Source organism: Heterodontus francisci, chromosome 10 (assembly GCF_036365525.1).
Source record: "Heterodontus francisci isolate sHetFra1 chromosome 10, sHetFra1.hap1, whole genome shotgun sequence".
NCBI classification, from domain to species: Eukaryota; Metazoa; Chordata; class Chondrichthyes; order Heterodontiformes; family Heterodontidae; genus Heterodontus; species Heterodontus francisci.
In genome coordinates, this window is record NC_090380.1 from 31,494,137 (window position 1) to 31,517,422 (window position 23,286).

At 42.9% G+C, this 23,286-nt stretch overlaps 1 protein-coding gene across 4 annotated transcripts in view; it reads right to left on the minus strand.

Annotated features, from left to right (window-relative positions):
* sh3kbp1 (SH3-domain kinase binding protein 1) overlaps positions 1–23,286 on the minus strand; it is a 316,125-nt gene that overhangs the window by 41,422 nt on the left and 251,417 nt on the right. For all 4 annotated transcript variants that reach the window (XR_010975810.1, XR_010975809.1, XR_010975811.1 and 1 more), the window contains 2 exons: positions 14,959–15,057; positions 10,794–10,959 (listed from right to left, as the gene is read on the minus strand). Coding sequence is in view for 1 of the 4 variants with exons in the window: in XM_068040380.1 (XP_067896481.1) it covers positions 10,794–10,959; positions 14,959–15,057 (265 nt within the window). In the remaining 3 variants the exon portion in view is untranslated. The remainder of the gene's footprint in view (positions 1–10,793; positions 10,960–14,958; positions 15,058–23,286) is intronic.

A 23,286-nucleotide genomic window follows, 5' to 3' on the forward strand; every position in this document is an offset into this window, starting at 1 on the left:
ATGACTTTCTAACTGTCCTGTTACTACTTCCTTAATAAAGGATCCTAGCATTTTCCCAATGACAGATGTTAGGCTAACTGGCCTATTGTTTCCTGCTTTCTGCTTCCCTCTTTTCTTGAATAGAGGTTTTCCAATGCGCTGGGACCTTTCCAGAATCTAGGGAATTTTGGAAGATTACAACCAATGTATCCACTTTCTTTTCAGCCACTTCTTTTAGTATCCTAAGATGCAGGCCATCAGGTCCAGGGGACTTGTCAGCCTTTAGTCCCATTATTTTCCCTTGGCACCTTTTCTCGAATGATAGTGATTGTTTTAAGTTCCTCCCTCCCTTTTGCCTCTTGATTTTCTGCTATTCTTGGAATGCTTTTTGTTTCTTCTATTGCGAAGACAAATACAAAATAATTGTTCAAAGTCTCTGCCATTTCCTTGTTTCTCATTATTGATTCGCCAGTCTCACCCTCTAAGGGACTAATGCTTACTTTAGCTAATCTTTTGCTTTTTATATACTTGTAAAAGCTTTTACATTTCTTACTAGTTTACTCTCAGTCTAATTTCTCCTTTTTTGTTTAAGCCATCCTTTGCTGGTTTCTAAAGTTTTCCCAAACTTCTGTTCTACTACTAATCTTTGCAGCATTGTTCTCTTTTTCTTTCAATTTGATAACATCCTTAACTTGCTTAGTTAACGACAGATGGTGCATTCTTCTTTTGAAGAGTCTTTCTTTCTCAATGGAATATATCTTTGTTGAGAGCTATGAAATATCTCCTTAAATGTCTGCCACTGCTTCTCTGCTGTCTTACTTTTTAAACTTATTTTCCCAGCCCAATTTAGCCAATTCGGTCTTCATACCCTTTATTTAAATTTAAGGCACTACTTTCTCACCCTCAAATTGAATGTGAAATTTTATCATGTTATGATCGCTCTTACATACAGAATCCTTTATAAAAAGGTCATTAGTTCTATCTCATTACATACTACCAGATCTAAAATAAGCTGCTCCCTGGTTGGTTCCAGAACATATTGTTCTAAGAAACAGTACCAAATACACACTACAAACTCATCCTCCAGGCTACCTTTGCCAATTTGATTTTTCCAAACCAATAAAATTAAAAATCGCCTACGACTATTGCAGTACCTTTCGTACAAGCCCCCATTATCTCTTGATTTATACTCTATCCTACAGTGTACCTATTGTTAGGGGGCCTATAAACTACTCCCACCAGTGACTTCTTTCCTTTGCTATTGCTCATCTCCACCCAAACTGATTCTACATCTTGATGTTTCCAGCCAAAATAATTTCTCATTACTGATGAACAGCCAGAGGTTGTGGTACACATCGGTACCAATGACATAGGCAGGAAGAGTGATGAGGTCCTGCAGGGAGAGTTTAGGGAGTTAGGTAGTAAGTTAAAAAACAGGACCTCTAGGGTTGTAATCTCTGGATTACTCCCTGTGCCACGTGCCAGTGAGGCTAGAAATATGAAGATAGTGCAGCTAAACACGTGGCTGAGCAGTGTAGAAGGGAGGGTTTCAGATATCTGGACCATTGGGTTCTCTTCAGGGACAGATGGGACCTGTACAAGAAGGACGGGTTGCATCTAAACTGGAAGGGCACTAATATCCTGGCTGCAAGGTTTGCTAGCGTCACTCGGGAGGGTTTAAACTAGTGTGGCAGGGGGGGTGGGAACCAGAGCAGTAGGACAGCTAGTGAAGTAAATGAGGAGGACATAGTAAATAAGGCCAGTAGGACTAAGAGGAAGAGAAGGCAGGGAGATGTTGCTGAGCACAGCGGGACTGGTGGTCTGAAGTGCATTTGTTTCAATGCGAGAAGTATAACAGGTAAGGCAGATGAACTTAGAGCTTGGATTAGTACTTGGAAATATGATGTTGTTGCTATTACAGAGACTTGGTTAAGGGAAGGGCAGGATTGGCAGCTAAACGTTCCAGGCTTTAGAAGCTTCAGGCGGGATAGAGAGGGATGTAAAAGGGGTGGGGGAGTTGCATTACTGGTTAAGGAGAATATCACAGCTGTACAGCGGGAGGACACCTCAGAGGGGTCATGCAGCGAGGCAATATGGGTGGAGCTCAGGAATAGGAAGGGTGCAGTCACGATGTTGGGGGTTTACTACAGGCCTCCCAACAGCCAACGGGAGGTAGAGGAGCAGATATGTAGACAGATTTTGGAAAGATGTAAAGGTAACAGGGTTGTAGTGGTGGGTGATTTTAACTTCCCCAATATTGACTGGGACTCACTTAGTGCTAGGGGCTTGGATGGGGCAGAATTTGTGAGGAGCATCCAGGAGGGCTTCTTGAAACAGTATGTAGAGAGTCCAACTAGGGATGGGCCATTCTGGACCTGGTATTGGGGAATAAGCACGGCCAGGTGGTCGAAGTTTCAGTGGGGGAGCATTTCGGGAGCAGTGACCATAATTCCATAAGTTTTAAGGTACTTATGGATAAGGATAAGAGTAGTCCTCGGGTGAAGGTGCTAAATTGGGGGAAGGTTAATTATAACAATATTAGGCAGGAACTGAAGAATTTAGATTGGGGGTGGCTGTTTGAGGGTAAATCAACATCTGACATGTGGGAGTCTTTCAAACGTCAGCTGATTAGAATCCAGGACCAGCATGTTCCTGTGAGGAAGAAGGATAAGTTTGGCAAGTTTCGGGAAGCTTGGATAACACGGGATATTGTGAGACTAGTCAAAAAGAAAAAGGAAGCATTTGTAAGGGCTGGAAGGCTAGGAACAGATGAAGCACTTGAGGAATATAAAGACAGTAGGAAGGAACTTAAGCAAGGAGTTAGGAGGGCTAAAAGGGGTCATGAAAAGTCATTGGCAAATAGGATTAAGGAAAATCCCAAGGCTTTTTATACATATATAAGGAGCAAGAGGGTAACCAGGAAAAGGGTTGGCCCACTCAAGGACAGAGATGGGAATCTATGCGTGGAGCCAGATGAAATGGGTGAGGTGCTAAGTGAGTACTTTGCATCAGTATTCACCAAGGAGAAGGACTTGGTGGATGATGAGCCGAGGGAAGGGAGTGCAGATAGTCTCAGTCATCTCATTATCAAAAAGGAGGAGGTGTTAGGTGTCTTGCAAAGCATTAAGGTAGATAAATCCCCAGGGCCTGATGGGATCTACCCTAGAATACTGAGGGAGGCAAGGGAAGAAATTGCTGGGGCCTTGACAGAAATCTTTGCATCCTCATTGGCAACAGGTGAAGTCCCAGAGGACTGGAGAATAGCCAATGTTGTTCCTTTGTTTAAGAAGGGTGGTAAGGATAATCCAGGAAATTATAGGCCGGTGAGCCTTAAGTCAGTGGTAGGGAAACTATTAGAGAGGATTCTTCGGGACAGGATTTACTCCCATTTGGAAACAAACGAACTTATTAGCGAGAGACAGCATGGTTTTGTGAAGGGGAGGTCGTGTCTTACTAATTTGATTGAGTTTTTTGAGGAAGTGACGAAGATGATTGATGAGGGAAGGGTGGTGGATGTTGTCTATATGGACTTCAGTAAAGCCTTTGACAAGGTCCCGCATGGCAGACTGGTGCAAAAGGTGAAGTCACACGGGATCAGAGGTGAGCTGGCAAGATGGATACAGAACTGGCTCAGTCACAGAAGACAGAGGGTAGCAGTGGAAGGGTGCTTTTCTGAATGGAGGGATGTGACTAGTGGTGTTCTGCAGGGATCAGTGCTGGGACCTTTGCTCTTTGTAGTATATATAAATGAATTGGAGGAAAATGCAGCTGGTCTGATTAGTAAGTTTGCGGACGACACAAAGGTTGGTGGAGTTGCGGATAATGATGAGGATTGTCAGAGGATACAGCAGGATATAGATCGGTTGGAGACTTGGGTGAAGAAATGGCAGATGGAGTTTAATCCGGACAAATGTGAGGTAATGCATTTTGGAAGGTCGAATGCAGGTGGGAGGTATACAGTAAATGGCAGAACCCTTAGGAGTATTGACAGGCAGAGAGATCTGGGCGTACAGGTCCACAGGTCACTGAAAGTGGCAACGCAGGTGGATAAGGTAGTCAAGAAGGCATACGGCATGCTTGCCTTCATCGGTCGGGGCACAGAGTATAAAAATTGGCAAGTCATGTTGCAGCTGTACAGAGCCTTAGTTAGGCCACACTTAGAATATTGCGTGCAATTCTGGTCGCCACACTACCAGAAGGACGTGGAGGCTTTGGAGAGGGTACAGAGGAGGTTTACCAGGATGTTGCCTGGTCTGGAGGGCATTAGCTATGAGGAGAGGTTGGAAAAACTCGGATTGTTTTCACTGGAACGACGGAGGTGGAGGGGCGACAGGATAGAGGTTTACAAAGTTATGAGCGGCATGGACAAGAATGGATAGTCAGAAGCTTTTTCCCAGGGTGGAGGAGTCAGTTACTAGGGGGCATAGGTTTAAGGTGCGAGGGGCAAAGTTTAGAGGGGATGTGCGAGGCAAGTTTTTTTTACACAGAGGGTGGTGAGTGCCTGGAACTTGCTGCCAGGGGAGGTGGTGGAAGCAGATACGATAGCGATGTTTAAGAGACATCTTGACAAATATATGAATAGGAAGGAAATAGAGGGATATGGGTCCCGGAAGTGCAGAAGCTGTTAGTTTAGGCAGGCATCAAGATCGGCGCAGGCCTGGAGGGCCGAATGGCCTGTTCCTGTGCTGTACTGTTCTTTGTACGGATCTCATCCTTTCACAGAGCTACCCCGCCTCCTTTTCCTTTCCTCCTGTCCTTCTGAAATGTCAAATACCCTTAAATATTCAGTTGCCAGCCTTGGTCACTTTGCAACCTCGTCTCTGTAATGGCCATCAAATCATACTGATTTATTGCTGTTTGTGCCATCAATTCGATCATCTTATTATGGATTCAGATAAAGAGCCTTTGATTCTGCCTTTTTACCATTTTTCCCTTCTGACCTTATTTGCTGGTGCAACCTTATGTTTGTGCACTATGTCTCTTATCATTCCCATATCGCTACCCTGCACTATTCCCTTGTCCTTTCTCTCTAACCTTCCAAATCTCCCCTCCAACCTTCCAAATCTCTCCTCCACCACCTCCCCACCCCACCCCACCAACTATTTAGTTTAAAGCCGTCTCTACAGCCCAAGCTACACGATTCACCAGGACACTAGTCAGAGTATGGTTCAGGTGAAGGCCGTCCCAATGGTACAGCTCCCCTCTTTCCCCAGTGCCCCATGAATAGAAACCCATTTCTCCACACCAATCTTTGAGCCATGCATTCAACTCTTTGATCTTATTTACTCTATGCCGACTTGCTCGTGGCTTAGACAGTAATCCAGAGATGACCAGCTTTGTGGTTGCGCTTTTTAATTTGGCCCTTAGGTGCTCATACTTAGAGACCTGGAGGTGTATGTACACAAATCTTTGAAGATGGAAGTTGAGAAAGCTGTTAGAGCATATGGGGTACTTGGCTTTATTAATAGAGACATACAGTACAAAAGCAAGGAAGTTATACTACTAGTCGATCTCCCATATCATTGCACACGGGGAGTTAAAACCACTAATTATTATGAATTCAGATAAAGAGCCTTTGATTCTGCCTTTTTACCATTTTTCCCTTCTGACCTTATTTGCTGGTGCAACCTTATGTTTGTACACTATGTCTCTTCTTATCATTCCCATATCACTACCCTGCACTATTGCCTTGAACCACTATTAGAAACGGAAATAATTACACCAGGACTTTGATTTAATATTATTTATCAAACAGCAAACTCATTGCAATTTGGGAAGTACAGTTTGTTGCAGGATAGGTGTTTTACTTCGGCACTGGATAAAGAACAAGGAAATCAAAAGACTGAGGTGCTACAGCACCACCACTGGTGAGAGGGTGCAAATAAAGCACAACAAGTACATACACAATTTGCATCATGTATGTGGAAAATCGGAATTTATAAATGGAGAAAAAGTTGATACACAACTATGAAAAACATATCAAGAAGGTCTTGTAGACAGGAATTGTGCACAGATGCAAGATATTTAATAGTTTATAGATTTCACTTTGATATCTATCACTTACTAATAATTCATCCAACTAAATATGGGGAAGACTGAAGCCAATGTCTTTGGTCCCCATCACAAACTCTGCTCCCTAGCCCCCAACTCTATCTCTCCTCTGAGCAACTGTCTGAGGTTGAACCAGACTGTTCACAACCTTGGTGTCATATTTGTCCTGAAATAAGCTTCTAATCACATTTCTGCGCCAACACTAAGATTTCCAACTCCATAACGTCACCTGACACTGCCCTGGCCTCAACTCATCGGCTGATGAGCCCTCGTACATACCTCTAGACTTAACTATTTCAATGTACTCCTTACCTGTCTCCCATGTTCTACCTACATAACTTTAGGGTCATTCAACACTGTCGCTCGTGTCCTAACTCAGGCCAAGTCCCCATCACCCCTGTGCTTGCTGACCTATGTTGGCTCCTGGTTAAGCAACACCTGAATTTTAAAATTCTCATCCCCATTTACAAATCCCTAATGGCCTCGCCTCTCCCTATCTCTGTAATCTCCTCCACAAAATCATAGAATGGTTACAGCACAGAAGGCGGCCATTTGGCTCATCGTGTCTGTGCCGGCTCTCTGTAAGAGCAACTCACCGAGTCCCACTCCCCTGCCTTTTCCCCGTAGTCCTGCAAATCTTTTCTCTTCCAATATTTATCCAGTTCTCTTTTGAAGACCTCAATTGAATCGGTCTCCACCACATTCTCAGGCAGTGCATTCCAGATCCCAAACACTCGATGTGTAAAGACGTTTTTCCTCATGACATTGTTGCTTCTTTTGCTAATTATCTTCAATCGGTGTCTTCTGGTTCTGGATCCTTCGGTCAATGGGAACAGTTTCTCCCTGTTTACTCTGTCCAGACCCCTCATCATTTTCAACAGCCCTATCAAATCTCCTCTTTTCCAGGGAGAACAGACCCAGCTTCTCCAATTTATCCACGTAACTGAAATTCCTCATCACTAAAACCATTTTCATGAATCTTTTCTGCACCCTCTCTAATGCTTTAATATCCTTCTGGAAGTGTAGTGCCCAGAACTGGACACAATATTCCAGTTGAGGCCTGAACCAGTGTTTTATACAGGTTTATCATAACTTCCTTGTTTTTGTACTCTGTGACCCTATTTATAAAGTCCAAGATCTCATATGCTTTATTAACCGCTTTCTCAACCTGCCCTGTAACATTCAATGATGTGTGCACATATACCAAGTTCCTCTGCTCCTGTACTCCCTTTAGAATTGTACTCTTTATTTTATATTGCCTCTCCTCATTTTTCCTACCAAAATGAATCACCCCAGACTTCCTGCATTAAATTTCATCTGCCCATTTCACCAGCCTATGTCCTCTTGAAGGCCATCACTATCCTCTTCACAGTTCACTATACTTCCAAGTTTTGTGTCATCCACAAATTTTGAAATTGTGCCCTGTACATCCAAGTCTAGGTCATTAATATACATCAAGAAAAACAGAGATCCCAATACCGACCCCTGGGGCCCCACTTCCTCCAGTCCAAAAAACAACTGGTTGCAACTACTCAGTTTCCTGTCACTCAGCCAATTTTATATCTATGCTGCTACTGTCCCCTTTATTCCATGGGCTCTAAATTTTCTGACGAGCCTGTTATGTGGAACTTTATCAAATGCCTTTTTGAAGTCCATGTACACATCAACCGCAATACCCTCATCAATCCTCTCGGTTACCTCATCAAAAAAAACAAGCAAGTTAGTTAAACACGATTTTCCCTTAACACATTTGTGCTAGCTTTCCTTATTTAATCCACATTTGTCCAAGTGATTATTAATTTTATTCTGAATTATTGTTTCAAAATGTTTTCCCACCACTGAAGTTAAACTGACTTGGCCTGTAGTTGCTAGGCTTGTCCTTACATCCTGTTTTGAACAAGGGTGTAACACTTGCAATTCTCCAGTCCTCTTGCACCACAACTGTATCTAAGGAGGATTGGAGGATTATGGCCAGTGCTTCCACAATTTCCACCCTTGCTTCCCTAAGTGTCCTTGGATGTATCTACAAGGCACAAGTCAGGAGTGTGATGGAATACTCTCCACTTGCCTGGATGGGTGCATTTCCAACAACACTCAAGAAACCCGACACCATTCAGGACAAAGCAGCCCGCTTGATTGGCACCCCATCCACAAACATTCACTCCCTCCACCACCGACGCAGTGGCAGCAGTGTGTACCATCTACAAGATGCACTGCAGCAAGGCTCCTTAGACAGCATCTTCCAAACCCACGACCTCTACCAACTAGAAGGACAAGGACAGCAAATGCAAGTTCCTCTCCAAGGCACACACCATCCTGACTTGGAACTATATCGCCGTTCCTTCACTGTCGCTGGGTCAAAATCCTGGAACTCCCTTCCTAGCAGCACTGTGGGTATACCTACCTCACATGGACTGCAGCGGTTCAAGAAGGCAGCTCACCACCACCTTCTCAAGGGCAATTAGGGATGGGCAATAAATGCTGGCCTGGCCAGCGACGCCCACATCCCATGAATGAATAAAAAAAATCTCATCCAGTCCTGGTGACTTAACAACTTTAAGTACAGACAGCCTATCTAATTTCTCCTCTATCAATTTTTAGTCCAGTGTCTCAACTACCTCCTCTTTCACCATGAATTGGGCAGCATCTTCTTCCTTGGTAAAGACAGACGCAAAGTACTCATTTAGTACCTCAGCTATGCTCTCTGCCTCTATGCGTAAATCCCCTTTTAGGTGCCTAATCGGCCCCACTCCTCCTTTTACTACCCTTTTTCTATTTATGTGCCTATAGGAGACTTCGAGATTCCCTTTTATGTTAGCCACGAGTCTCTTCTCTTACTCTCTCTTTGCTTCTCTTATTTGTTTTTTCACTTCCCCTCTGAACCTTCTATATTCAGCCAGGTTCTTATATTCAGTCAGGTTCTTAATTGTATTATCCACCTGACATCTGTCATAAGTACCCTTTTACTGCTTCATCTTGCTCTCTATCTCTATCATCCAGGGAGCTCTGGATTTGTTTGCCCTTACTTTCCCCCTCGTGGAAACGTACCTTAGCTCGGGTAGAGTCATCTCCTCTTTAAAAGCAGCCCATTGTTCAGTTAGTTTTGCCTGCCAATCTTTGATTTCAATTTACTTGGGCCAGATCTGTTCTCACTCCATTGGAGTTGGCCTTCCCCCAATTAATTATCTTTACTCTGGATTGCTCCTTGTCCTTTTACATAGCTAACCTAAACCTTATAACGCTATGGTCACTGTCCCCAACTGTCACGACCCACCTGATTCCTCAGAACCAGATCCAGCAATACTTCCTTCCTAGTTGAACTGGAAACATACTGAAGTAGAAAATTCTCCTGAACACACTCTAGAAACTCTTGCCCCTCTCTGCCCTTTACACTATTACAGTCCCAGTCTATATTAGAATGAAGTCCCCATTATAGCTACTCTAATTCTTGCAGCTCTGGGTGTAATTTCTTTGCAAATTTGTTCCTCTATATCCTTAGCACTAGCTGGAGGCCTATAGAATACCCCCAGCAATGTATTAGTACCTCTATTGTTTCTTAGCTCTAACCAAATAGATAATGTCCTTGGCTCCTCTAGGACATCCTCTCTCTCCAGCTATTCCTGCTCTTTTCCATCTTTCCCTATCTTTCCTGAACACCTATATCCAGTAATATTTAGTATCCAGACCCGTCCTTTTTTTAGCCAGGTCTTCGTTATCGCCAGAACATATTTCCATATGGCTACCTGCACCTACAGCTCACCAATTTTATTTAGCATATTCCACGAATTCATATACATGCACAGTAAACCTAAGTGAGACCTTATTGCATTCCATCTTGCCCTGACCCCACCTAATGTCTTACTATTTCCTACTCTAGTGCTATCTGACTCTCCCAATTCTCTATGCATCTTGGTTTTCCTCTCCTAAATTTACCTCCTGGTTCCCACACCCCTGCCAAATTAGCATATCACTCCACAAGGACATTGGTCCTGGCTCTGTTCAGGTGCAACCCGTCCAGTCTGTACAGGTCCCAGCACCCCAGAACTGATCCCAACGTCCCAGGAAACTGAAGCCCTCCTTCCTGCACCATCTCTCCAACCATGTATTCATCTGCTCTATCCTCCTATTTCTATACTCACTTGTGTGCAGTACTGGGAGTAATCCAGAGATTATAACCTTTGAAGTCCTGCTTGCTAGTTTCCTTCCGATCTCCCTAAACTCGGCCTGCAGGACCTAATCCCTTTTTCTACTTATTTTGTTGGTACGAACCTCCAGCCCCACAATCCTCCAAAAAGTCTGCACTAATCTAATTCTGGCCTCTTGAGCATCCCTGATTTTAATTACATCATTAGCAGCGACACTTTCACCTACCGATGCCCTAAGCACTGGAATTCCCTCCCTAACCACCTCTACTTCTCTTTCCTCCTTTAAGACGCTCCTGAAAACCTACCTCTCTGACCAAGATTTTGATCATCTGCCCCAATACCTCCTTATGTGGCTTGGTGTCAAATTTTGTTTGATCAACCTTCTGTGAAGGACCTTGGGACATTTCAATACATTAAGGGTGCTATATAAATGCAATTTGCTGTTGTTGGAGGAAACTTTAGTAGAGTCATAAAAGTTATTTTTAGTACTTTGCAATATAAACCAATTGAATCTTTGCAAAATGACATTTTAAAAATCATAAAAATTGGTATAGTTCCATTCTAAAAGAAAGGAAATTCGAAGACAAAGTTCAAACTGTCAACAGATGCCAAACATACCTGGCATGAGCTGAGGGTGCTGCTGGTCTCTCTGGCCGTTTAGGAGGCAATGTATTTGGTCTGTTCAAAGAATTGGTCTTGGGAGGCAAAGGTTTCTTCGGTGGTATTGCAGGTACTGAGGGTTTAGACAGTTCTATAGATTTCTGATCTCTTTCTGACTTTTCTTCTAAAAAAATAAGCAAACAAACATGAAGGATTATTCTTCCCCAACAGTCTAACAATTCTGAACAATTTGCTCTTTTCTAAAGCATACAAATGGGTACATACCACTTTTAATAAAGCAAACTAGAGAAGAATAATCAGAATTATTTCTAAAACCATATCTTGTTCAAGGCAGTTTCCCAAATAAACTTACAGTTGTTCAAAGTGGCATTCACTTACAATGACTATCAGACTGTTAGCATCAACAGTGCCTGCCTCCCAGTGCCTAAGTCCAGAGACCGAGAAAAATGTGTGATACCATATTAAAAACATTTCTGACATTCTCAGCTGTTTTATTTTCAACATAAGGCTGGGATTGTTAACTCTAAATAGTCCAATCAAAAATGTTGCTCGACTAAAATTGTAAAACTCTGTAAACTTACACAAGATGGGCATGGGCTGAATTCTACATGGAAGTGGTACTAAGTGTTGATTCCAAGAGCCAATGCAATGTAATTGCTTTTGAGTTGCCAATATGAAGCGCAAAACTGTGTCATCCCCACTCATTACCAGAAAACTGCTCAAACAGTAAAGAATGTACTCTGGTCTGCAGTCTATATTATTAAAGAAAATACACACACAGCTTCTGAAATGCTAAGTTCCTGATTTCAACTGCATGGCCAGATGAAAGAAAAACAACAAGGGTGAATCATATGAACATTGCCTTCCCCACCACCCCCAGAGAAACTAAAAAATACCATTGTAGTTGGTTTCAAATGACTATTTCAGCAGAGAGCCCAGAAGTACCCATGAATTGCCGTGTACATGGTTATTATATCACTTCTGTGCTGCAGAGCAGTCTGTAGTATATCAGATAAAACAAGCATATTTCTTTAAGATTATCAAGTCTTGCTGCTTTGTAATCTTAAAATTAGTGCTAGATCATTAAGAAAATCAGGAAACACTTTTTCACACAAAGGGCAGTGGAAATCTTCAACTCTCCCGAAAAGGCTGGGTCAATTAAAATTTACAAGACTGAGATTTATAGATTTTTGTTTAGCAAGGCTATTAAGAGGTATGGAATCAAGTGAGTAAATGGAGTTGAGATGCAGATCAGCTGTGATCTAACTGAATGGCGAAGCAGGCTAAAGCAGCTGAATGGCCTACTACTATCTTTAGAGGCTGCACACTGACACAGCAAATTACAAGCTTAGCTCCAGTTAACTAAGATTAAATGGTTGTTAATACATCTTGGTCTTTTTCAGCTGGCATATGCTGAATACTGAATTAGTATGCTGGTGTGATTATAAAATGATTATTACATCCAGCTACTTGTTCTTGAGACAGAATTAGAATGTTACAGCACAGAAAAAGCTCATTTGACCCTTCAAGTCTGTGCCAATGTTTGCTTCATATGAAGCATCCAGTCAGATCTAATTTGTCTGCTTTCCTACCATATACTTTAATATTCCTCTTTTTCAAGCAATTATCTAACTGCCTTGTAAAACAATTTATGGACTTGCTTCCACAAGTCTGGTAGGGAAATATTTTGGAAACTATCACGACATTTTTAAGATAAACAAAACCACAACCCTACATATCTGCTAGTGGTCCACTGGGTAAAGGGCACCACTTTTTAAAAAAATGTCAGGGTGCAGACAAAGCCAGCATTTGATTCCCTGAGATGGTGGTGGTGGGCCTCCGTCTTGAACTGCTGGTAATAGTTTTACTGCCTTGCTCAGCCAATTCAGAGTCAATCATATTGCTGTGGGACTAGTCACATGTAGGTCAAACCAGCTTGCTTCCTTCCCAAAAGGACATTATTGAACCACTAAGATTTTTACATCAATTCAATAGCTTGACTTCTTGAAATGTTATTATTTCCAAACTTTTTAAAAATTGAACTGAATTTCTCAAACTGTGATGGCAGGATTAGTCCTGGTTCAGGATTACTAATCCAGTAATTTAGCTACTACACCACTGTACCTGTTCCTGATTAGTCTACCTCAATCCATGTGGTGCTGTGAGTGCAACAAGTTGCTGCCAGCGTCAAGAGACTTTAGCAAAAATAAATGAGCAGGAAATTGGTGGAAACCTATTGACATGGTCAGATATTGGTTAGAAGGGAAGAGACAGAGTAGGGATAATTGGTACGAACTCCAATTGGCTAGAATCTGACTAGTGGTGACCCTAGGATCTGGACCAGGGCCTTAGCTTTCACTTTACTTATCAACGACCTACTTAGATAGTCATATGTCCAAGTTTGCTGAGGATACTAAATGGCAAGAAGCTAGGGACTGTGGAGGAGCAGAGAGATTTAGGGGCCAATGTACAGGAATGACTAAACATTAGTGGGCACATACAAAAATTAAGTTAAAAGGCTTGTAAATGTTGGCCTTTATCTCCAGGGGGTTGGCGGAAGTTATGCTACAGTTATATAAAGCTCAGGTTCAACCACATCCAGAGGACTGCATTCAGTGCAGGGCGCTGAATCTCAGGAAGGATATATTGGCCTTGGAGATTAAGAGATTTGATAGAGGTGGGCAAAATCATGGAATGGGCCTGGACAGAGTAGATAGGGAGAAACTGTTCCCATTAGCTGAAGGATCTAAAACAAGAGGACACTGATTTAAGGTGATTAGCAAAAGAACCAGAGGCGACATGAGAAAAAAACTTTTTTTTTTTAAACACAGCGAGTGGTTAGGGTCTGGAATGCTCTCAGTGTGGTGGAGGCAGATTCAATTGAGGCTTTCAGAAGAGAATTGGACAATTACCTGAAGAGAAAAGATTTACAGGGCTATGGGGAAAAGGCCAGGGAGTGGGACAAGGTGAGTTGCTCTTGCAGAGACCCAGCACAGACACAACAGGCCAAATGGCCTCCTTCTGTGTTGTAGCCATTCTATGATTTTATAAATTATGAGGACGGATTACATGGAGTAGGCTTGTATTCCCTTGACTATATAAGATTAAGGGGTGATGTAATTGAGGTGATTAGAGAAGTTGATAGGGTAGACAGAAAGAGAAACTATTTCCTCTGGTGGGAAGTCCTGAACAGGGGGACACACATTAAAACTAGAACTAGGCTGTTCAGGGGTGATGTCAGGAAGCACATTTTCCACACAATCGTAGTAGAAATCTAGAACTTTCTCCCCTAAAAAACTGTTGCGGCTTGGTCAACTGAAAATTTCCTACGCTCGTAACACTAATACTTGCATCTCTATTTCAGTCCTATGCAAGTACTTACATTGGTAATTATGAAAAAAATGTAAATTTCACTTTTACAACCAATACCACGTGGAAATAAAGCAGATTTGCCTCTGCTTTGAACCTCGGAAATCAGCAATATCCAGACACGAGACAAGGATAGGAAACAGAATAGGTCAGCAACCATCCCCCAATGCAATGCATCAGGATTTCCTGCAGCATACCAAAGGATGCACCCGAGTCTGCGATTGCAGTATGTGTAGTTACTGTAATGGGGGGGTGGGTGGCAGGGTGAAGGCTTCTGGCCCCTGTCTCAATTTATTTCCCCCAAGTTGTACTTTTGAGAACCCCAGCATCATACTCATACATCATACCCTGATACTCAATGACCAGAGGAGCTGCAAGGCATGCAGTTATGCTTTGTTTAATTTAAACATAAGCCCTCAGGATGCAATCAGGGCTCTCTGGTTGCTGATCTTTGGCTGGAGGTGCCGGAAATGGCAGAGGATGATCATTGCGAGTGCACTTTCTACGGATGCGTGCAAACAATGGTGCCGGCTGCCATGGATACCTCCACCTGTAGCCAGAAGACCCTAATTTGAGTAGCCCAACATGCAGATCAAACCTGCTCCTATTCTGCAGCCAAAAGACCCAGCCAATTGGCAGGCCTATGCATGGACTGCTCATGGGACAGGAGAGGTATGTACAACGACTTCTCCACAGGTGCAATGCATCACAGATAAGTTATACGTATTGGGAATCCAATGAACGTCGAGAGAGCTAACCACCCCAAGATGAAAACAGGCATTCGATTTCATACCTTTGTCCTCTATCCTAGTTGGCAGAGAGTCCGGTCTTTCTGGAGGCATCCTTTTTGCTTCATTCTTTTTGTCCACATGCGAACCATCAAATTTGGATCCTAGTAAATCAAAAAGTGACTGATGCTTTATTACAGAAGCCACAGTATTAAAAGAATCTAGAAAAAAAAAGTCCATGCATGCACCTGCACAAAACAGTGGTTGACAGCATGGTAACCTTGCAGAAACATCGCCAACCTGAACAGCAGCTTCTGTTTAATTCTCTGCAAAGCCTGTAGGTGAAGCACATCATCAGCTAAGTGCTCTGTTTTGGGAAGCGGACCACTGTAATTTTCTGCCTCCTTTCATTACAATTGCCCACAGAGCACTGCTTAATCAGTCCACTGACGAGGCCAAGCTGCATTTTGCCATTTGTTTTAATTGAGGAAAAAATTACATATATAATAAAAGCAAAATACTGCGGATGCTAGAAATCTGAAATAAAAGCAGAAAGTGCTGGAAATACAAAGTAGGTCTGGCAGCATCTGTGGACAGATAAACAGCGTTAACATTTCAGGTCTGTGATCTTTCATCAGAACTGGCAAAGGTTAGAAATGTGAAAGATTGGGTTGGAGGGGGGGGGAGAAAGAAGAACAAAAAGGAAAGTCTGTGAAAGGGCAGAGGGCAGGAGAGAATAAGTTACAAAGATGCCATGGAATAAAAGGCAGAGAGAGTAGTAATAGCCATAGTAAAAGGCCAAGCATTTGAACAGGAAGAGCATTAACGGCAGAATAATGAACTCTGAGCGAAAGCAAAAACATAAAAAACAAGTTTAAGATTGGCACATGGTAAAAAATCAAAATGGCAGTCTTGGTCGGAAATTGTCGAACTCAATGTTGAATCCAGAGGACTGTGGAGTGCCTAATCGGAACATGAGGTGCTGTTCCTTGAGCTTGCATTGAGCTTCACTGGAACACTGCAGCAGGCAGAGGACAGAAATGTGGGCGTGAGAGCAGGGTGGTGAATTAAAATGACAAGCAACCGGAAGCTTGGGGTCATGCTTGGGGACTGAGCAGAGGTGTTCTGCAAAGTGGTCAACCAATCTGCGCTTGGTCTCCCCAATGTAGGGGACTGCATCGTGAGCAGCGAATACTGCATACTAAATTGAAAGTACAAGTAAATCACTGCTTCACCTGGAAGGAGTGCTTGGGGCCTTGGATGGTGAGGAAACAGGAGGTAAAAAGGCAGGTGTTACACCTCCAGCAACTGCATGGGAAGCTGCCGTGGGAAGGGGACAAGGTGTCAGGGCTGATAGAGGAGTGAACCAGGATGTTGCAGACGGAACAATCCCTTCGGAATGCTGACAGGGGAGGGGAGGGGAAGATGTGTTTGGCTGTGGCATCACGCCAGAGATGCCGGCAATGGGACAGGATGATCCTTTGGATGTGGACACTGGTGGGGTGGAAAGTGAGGACAAGAGAAACCATCGCAGTTCTGGGAGGGAGGGGAAGGAGTGAGGGCAGAAGTGCAGGAAATGGGTCGGACACAGTCGAGGGCCCTATCAATCACAGTGGTGGGGGAGTGGGAGTGAAGAGGGGAGATCCGTGGTTGAGGCAAAAGGAAGACATATCAGAAGCGCTGTTGTGGAAGGTTGCATCGTCAGAACAAATGCAACAGAGATGGAGAAACTGGGAGAATGGATTCGAGTCCTACAGGAGGCAGTGTAGTCGAGGTAGCTGTGGGAGTTGATGGGCTCATAGGTTTCATTGTTAATTGATCAAAGGCTTTATTTAAGTATTGGGCCCATTACACATCAGGTTACTGAGGCTGATTTATTTCCACACTGCTCCACAGAATTCACAAAACCCAGAGATACCCCATAAATTCCATCAATCTCAAAACTGAATGAGTTTTAAACTGGATCAGAACCAGAAGTGCCACTGCAAGTGAGTGAGTGAAATTGGGTTCTGCCCCTGCAAAGTTTATTATTGTGCCTTCCATCATGTAGTTTACTAGCTGCTTTGTTGCAGCTCTTATCAGGACTTGGGACCAGGATGCTCATGAGACGACAGCAGTTTCCCAATCAGCCAACAGTGCCTCCCTGTTCTCAGTGCAAGAGCAATTACAAAAAAAACAGTCCTGTCCGGTCAGGCAGTTAATCACTTCTGAAAACTGAAAGGATTAGTAAGTAGTGAGTCTATCATAGCTCTGGGTGACATGAAATTATACTTCAGTTATGTTTTATGCATTTCAATTCATCTAAACTGAGTGCCTCTAACTGGCTTTCCACTGCTGCTCGAATTCAGTCGCTTTCTGACTCTTTTGATAAAAGCACCATATGAGAAAGCAAAAACCTGTGAAAGTTGTCTTTTATTATTATTCGTTCCTGGCATGTGAGCGTCACTTGCAAGGTCAGTATTTATTGTCCATTCCTAATTGCCCTTGAGGTGGTGTTGGTGAGCTGCCTTCTTGAAACAATGCAGTCCATGTCGTGTAGGTACAGCACTGTTATGGAAGGAGTTCCAAGTTTTTGACTCAGCGACAGTGAAGGAACGGCAAATAGTTCCAAGTCTGGATTGTGTGTGGCTTGGAGGGGAACTTGCAGGTGGTGGTGTTCCCATGCATCTGCTGCCCTTGTCCTTCGAGGTGGCAGAGGTCACAGGTTTGGAAGGTGCCGTTGATAAAGCCTTGGCAAGTTGCTGCAGCGCATCTTGTATATTGTGCACACTGGTGCCACAGTGCGTCGGTGGTGGATGGGGTGCCGATCAAGTGGGCTACTTTCTCCTGGATGTTGTTGGAGCTGCACTAATCCAGGCAAGTGGAGAGTATTCCATCACACTCTGGTGGTCAGGCTTTGGGGAGTCAGGAGGTGAGTTACTCACTGCAGAATTCCTAGCCTCTGACCTGCTCTTGTAGCCACAATATTTATATGGTTGGTCCAGTTAAATTGCTGGTCAATGGTAACCTCCAGGATGTTGGTAGTGGGGGAATTCAGTGATGGTAATGTCATTGAACATCAAGGGAAGATGGTCAGATTGTCTCTTGTTGAAGGTGGGCATTGCCTGGCACTCGTTTGGTGTGAATGTTACTTACCACTTACCAGCCCAAGCCTGAATGTTGTCCAGGTCTTGCTGAATGTGGACATGGACTGCTTCAGTATCTGAGTCGTCGTGAATGTAAAGCGTTCAGAACCAATCATCAGCATACATTCCCATTTCTGACCTTATGATGGAGGGAAGGTCATTGATGAAGCAGCTGAAGGTGGTTGGGCCTAGGACACTACCAGCAATTTCCTGGGTCTAAGATGATTGGCCTACGACAATCACCAACCATCTTTCTTTGTGCTAGGTATGATTCTCTCCGCCCCCCCCCCCCCCAACCGAGTCTCACTGAGTTCAATTTTGCTCGGGCTCCTTGATGCCACACTCAGTCAAATGCTACCTTGACATCAAGGGCAGTCACTCTCATCTCACTTCTGAAATTTAGCTTTTTCCATGTTTGGACCAAGGCTGTAATAGGTCTGGAGCCAAGTGGCTCTGGCAGAACCCAAACTGAACATCGGTGAGCAGGTTAGTGCCGCCTGATAGCACTGTCAATTACACCTTCCATTACTTTGCTCATGATTGAGTGTGGACTGATGGGGCAGTAATTGGCCAGATTGGATTTGTCTGGTTTTTTGAGGAGAAAAACATCGAATCATAGAATGTTTACAATACAGGAGGACGACATTTGGCCCGTCATGACTGTGCCAGCTCTCTGCAAGAGCAACTCAGCTAGTCTCACGCACACTCCTTTTCCTTGTAGCCCTCAAAATTTTTTCTATTCAGATAATTATCCAGTTCCATTTTGACAAGTATACAAAGACCATGAAATTTCCATTATACTGCTCGTTTCTCATATTTACCACCTTTGAGGGCTTGAAGTGCTCATCTAAATACTGCTTAAATGTTGTGAGGGTTCCTGCCTCTACCACCCGTTCAGGCAGTGTGTTCCAGATTCCAACCACCCTCTGGGTGAAAAATTTTTCCTCAAATCCCCATTAAATCTCCTGCCCCTTACCTATGAGCAAGAGAGTTTCACATGTGGACCCACCAGGAATTGTACTTAAATTGACAAACTCAATTCACAAAGGGCTCCCACTATAAGGGGAAACTTTCATCCCAATCAGTCTATTCTGGATTCAAATTCAGATCGCAGAGAGGAAAGATCAGTGTTCTAACCCACTGTTGCCCAATACAATCACTGACAAACCTACACGTGTGGATACAGCAGCACCATTTTAGCCACATTCACTAATTTTAATAGGAAACCCCTTACACACACAATACAGGTAAATCTATTTCACACATATATTTACTTAAACATCTACCACCATTCAGTAACCAAGTAAAGCACTCAATGATCAAAAAATTCACTTTACCTTTTGCATTATTTCACCAACAAACACAAATAAAGACTAAAGTTCACGTAAAAAGTGTGAACAGAAATATGGAGATCACATGCCTCAAAGTAGGTGTGCATTATTTATTGCTTATTACTAATCAGAAATACAATTAACATTTGGACTCCCAATTAGCTGCATGTGGCGAGTAGCGAACATATTAGGCAACACTGTTCCAAGCCACTAAAAAGAGTTCTCCTTTTAAAAAAAATCCACTTTTCTTCAGATGAAGTAAATATGAATAAGGGAATAAAAGCTTTAAGCTTGCTTTTAAAAACTTTTCAGAAAATTAGTTAAAATTCTACTTTAAAATATTTAGCAGCAACAAGAATCATTCGGACAGCTGTTGTAGACTTAAGCTGTGGAAAATAAGATCTCCAAACACCAAAAATTCACCAAAAACATCATATAGAAAAACCTTGCACCTTTCATAACCCCAGCACATCACAAAGTGCTAACAACCAATAAAGTACTTTTGAAGGGTTATCACTATTGCAATGTAGGAAAACACAGCAGCCAATTTGTACACAGCAAGATCCCACAAATAAAAATGAGATAAGGACCAGATAATGTTTTAGTAGTGTTGCTAGAGGGCTAATTGTTGATGAGAGCATAGGGAGAACTCCTCTGCTCTTCTTCAAAATAGCGCCATGTAATCTTTATGTCCATCTGAAAGGACAGATGCGGCCTCAGTTTAACATCTCATCTGAAAGACAGCACTTTTGCAGTACTGCACTGGAGTGTCAGTCTGGATTATGTGCTCAAGTCTCTGGTGTAGGACTTGGAACCCACAACCTTCTGACTTAAAGGCAAGAGTGCTATCACTAAACCAAGGCTGAAATCGCCTTAATATGTAGCATCCACTTAATTGTGCATGAAACAAGAGCTAATGCAACTGAATAATTTCTGCTGAAACAAAGGAGTCTCACTTTTGTGTCATGATTGCAACCAGAAACTAGCATTATAAATTGCCATTTAAAAATGTAAACTGTCACCAAGCTGAAATCATACTAGACAACTTCACACTGGTTCAGTGCACTATGCAGAACAGGAACACTTCACATGACAAAATGACAAACAGCAGGTGGTGTTTACTCAACAAATAACTGAAGTGAAATCAAGTGTCCCGGAATTAAAAAGAAAAAAAGTGCAAATGCTGGAAATCTGAAATACAAACGTAAAATGTTGCAAATATGCTACCAAAATCTGTAACAAGCAAAGACAGGATGTGATGTTTTTGGTGCATATGATTCATAACAGAACACATCGGAAATGGGTGCAGAGTTTGCCTTGCGGGGAGTCTAGTGCAAAGGTTCGGTTTAGGGCCCCTATAGTTTACTGGATGATGACACTGAATACTCGTCATTGGACCGGTTTCGGGTACAGGTTGCACGATCCCTAAATCCACCCCATTTTTGATGAAGGTGACACACCCAAAATGTCATAATCTGCCATTTCTCTTTACAAGTACGGTCTGACCTGTTATGTTTTTCCAGCCCTCTATCTTGCATAATTAAGTTAGAGACAATTATTAACATTGTGCTGGTAGGAGGTACTGTAATACACACGTCCCTTTTCTCCCCATGAGTTTTTGCATTACTGCCCTGGGCCCATGCACAAACTATATACACAGCTATTCTAGTTTATCCACAAGGCAGCTTACAAAAAGCATGAGCAGTGAGAACCGCTCAGTGTACACACAATCCATTTACAGATGTTCAACAATTGTTAAAGGAAATTTTCTATTGAAAACTGTTTTTCTTGATCCATGTTAATAACTTAGACATGGGTGTATACAAGGCACAATTTAAAAATTTGCAGATGACACAAGACTTGGAAGCATAATGAACCGTGAGGAGGATAGCAATAGATTTCAAGAGGACATAGACTGGTGCAATGTGTGGACACGCGGCAGATGCAATTTAATGCAGAGAAGTGCAAAGTGATGCATTTCAGTAGGAAGAACGATGAGAGGCAATAGAAATTGAAGATACAATTTTAAAGGGGGAGGGGGTACAGGAACAGAGAGACCTGGGAGTATATGTGCACAAATCATTGAAGGTGGCAGGGCAGGTTGAGAAGGTGGTTAAAAAGGCATGTGTGATTCTGGGTTTTATGAATTGAGGCATAGAATACAAAAGCAAGGAAGTTATGGTGAACCTTTATAAAACACTGGTTCGGCCTCAACTGGAATATTGTGCCCAGTTCTGGGAACCACCCTTTAGGAAGGATGTGAAGGCATTGGAGAGGGCGCAGAAAAGATTTATGAGAATGGTTCTGGGGATATGGGACATCAGTTACCTGGATAGACTGAAAAAATTGGGTTGTTCTCCTCAAAGAGAGGAGATTTGATACAGGCATTCAAAACCTGAAGGGTCTAGACACACAGGAAGAAACTGTTCTCATTGCCAGAAGGATCGAGAAGCAAGAGGACACAGATTTAAAGTGATTGGCAAAAGGGCTAAAGGTGACATAAGGAAAAACCTATTTACGCAGTGAGTACAATCTGGAAAGCACTGCCTGAAAGGGTGGTAGAGACAGATTCATTCGTGGCTTTCAAAAGGGAATTAGATGAGAGTCAGAGTTATACAGCACAGAAACAGACCCATCGTGTCAATGCTGGCCATCAAGCACCTATCCATTCGAATCCCATTTTCCAGCATTTGGCCCGTAGCCTTGTATGCTATGGCATTTCAAGTGCTCATCTAAATACTTCTTAAATGTTGAGAGGGTTCCTGCCTCTACCACCCATTCAGACAGCGTGTTCCAGATTCCAACCACCCTCTGGGTGAAAAAATTTCCTCAAATCCCCTCTAAACCTCCTGCCCATTACCTTAAATCTATGCCCCCTGGTTATTGACAACTCCACTAAGGGAAAAAGTTTCTTCCTATCTAACCTATCAATGCCACTCATAATTTTGTACACCTCAAACAGGTCCCCCCTCAGCCTTCTTTGCTCAAAGGAAAACAACCCTAGCCTATCCAGTCTCTCTTCATAGCTGAAATGCTACAGCCTAGGCAACATCCTGGTGAGCCTCCTCTGCACCCTCTCCAGTGCAGTCACATCCTTCCTATAGTGTGGTGCCCAGAACTGTACACAGTACTCCAGCAGTGGCCTAACTAGCATTTTATATAGCTCCATCATAACCTCCCTGCTCTAATATTCTAAGACTCAGCTGATAAAGGCAAGTATCCCATATGCCTTCCTAACCATCTTATCTAGCTATGCTGCTGCCTTCAGTGATCTATGGACACGTACACCAAGGTCCCTCAGGCCCTTAGGAAGTACAGAGAGACAATCACCCATTATATATTCCCTTGCCTTGTTAGTCCTCCCAAAATGCATCACCTCACACTTCTCAGGATTAAATTCCATTTGCCACTGCTCTGCCCATCTTCCCAGCCCATTTATATCGTCCTGTGGCTTTCCTTCTCACTATTTACCAATTCTCGTGTCATCTGTGAACTTACTGATCATACCATAAGCACCTGAAGGGGAAAATTTTGCAGGGCTTTGGGAAGAGAGACTAACTAAAGTACTCTAGCAGAAAGTCGGCACAGACTGGGCAGGCTGAATGGCCTCCTCCTCTGCTTTCTATGATTCTATGAAATAGCAAACCAAATATCTACTGCAAGAATTTCTTGCAACAGAATCAGACTGGTGGTGTTTATATTACCCTCACTAACAGGAACAGACCATAAGCTGTGCTAACAGGTTAGATGTGTAATCTCATTATGTTTAAATTTGGCATTTTGCATGAGGAATGCACAATGAAAAGGTGCAGGGATATTTAAACAACCATGCTTTATTCCAAATTTTTGCTTTTCCTTTTCTGAAAACAGAATGTCATATTTTCAAAAGGTACATTTTATAGACACAGGTCAATCTTTCATTGTTGTTTACCTCAAC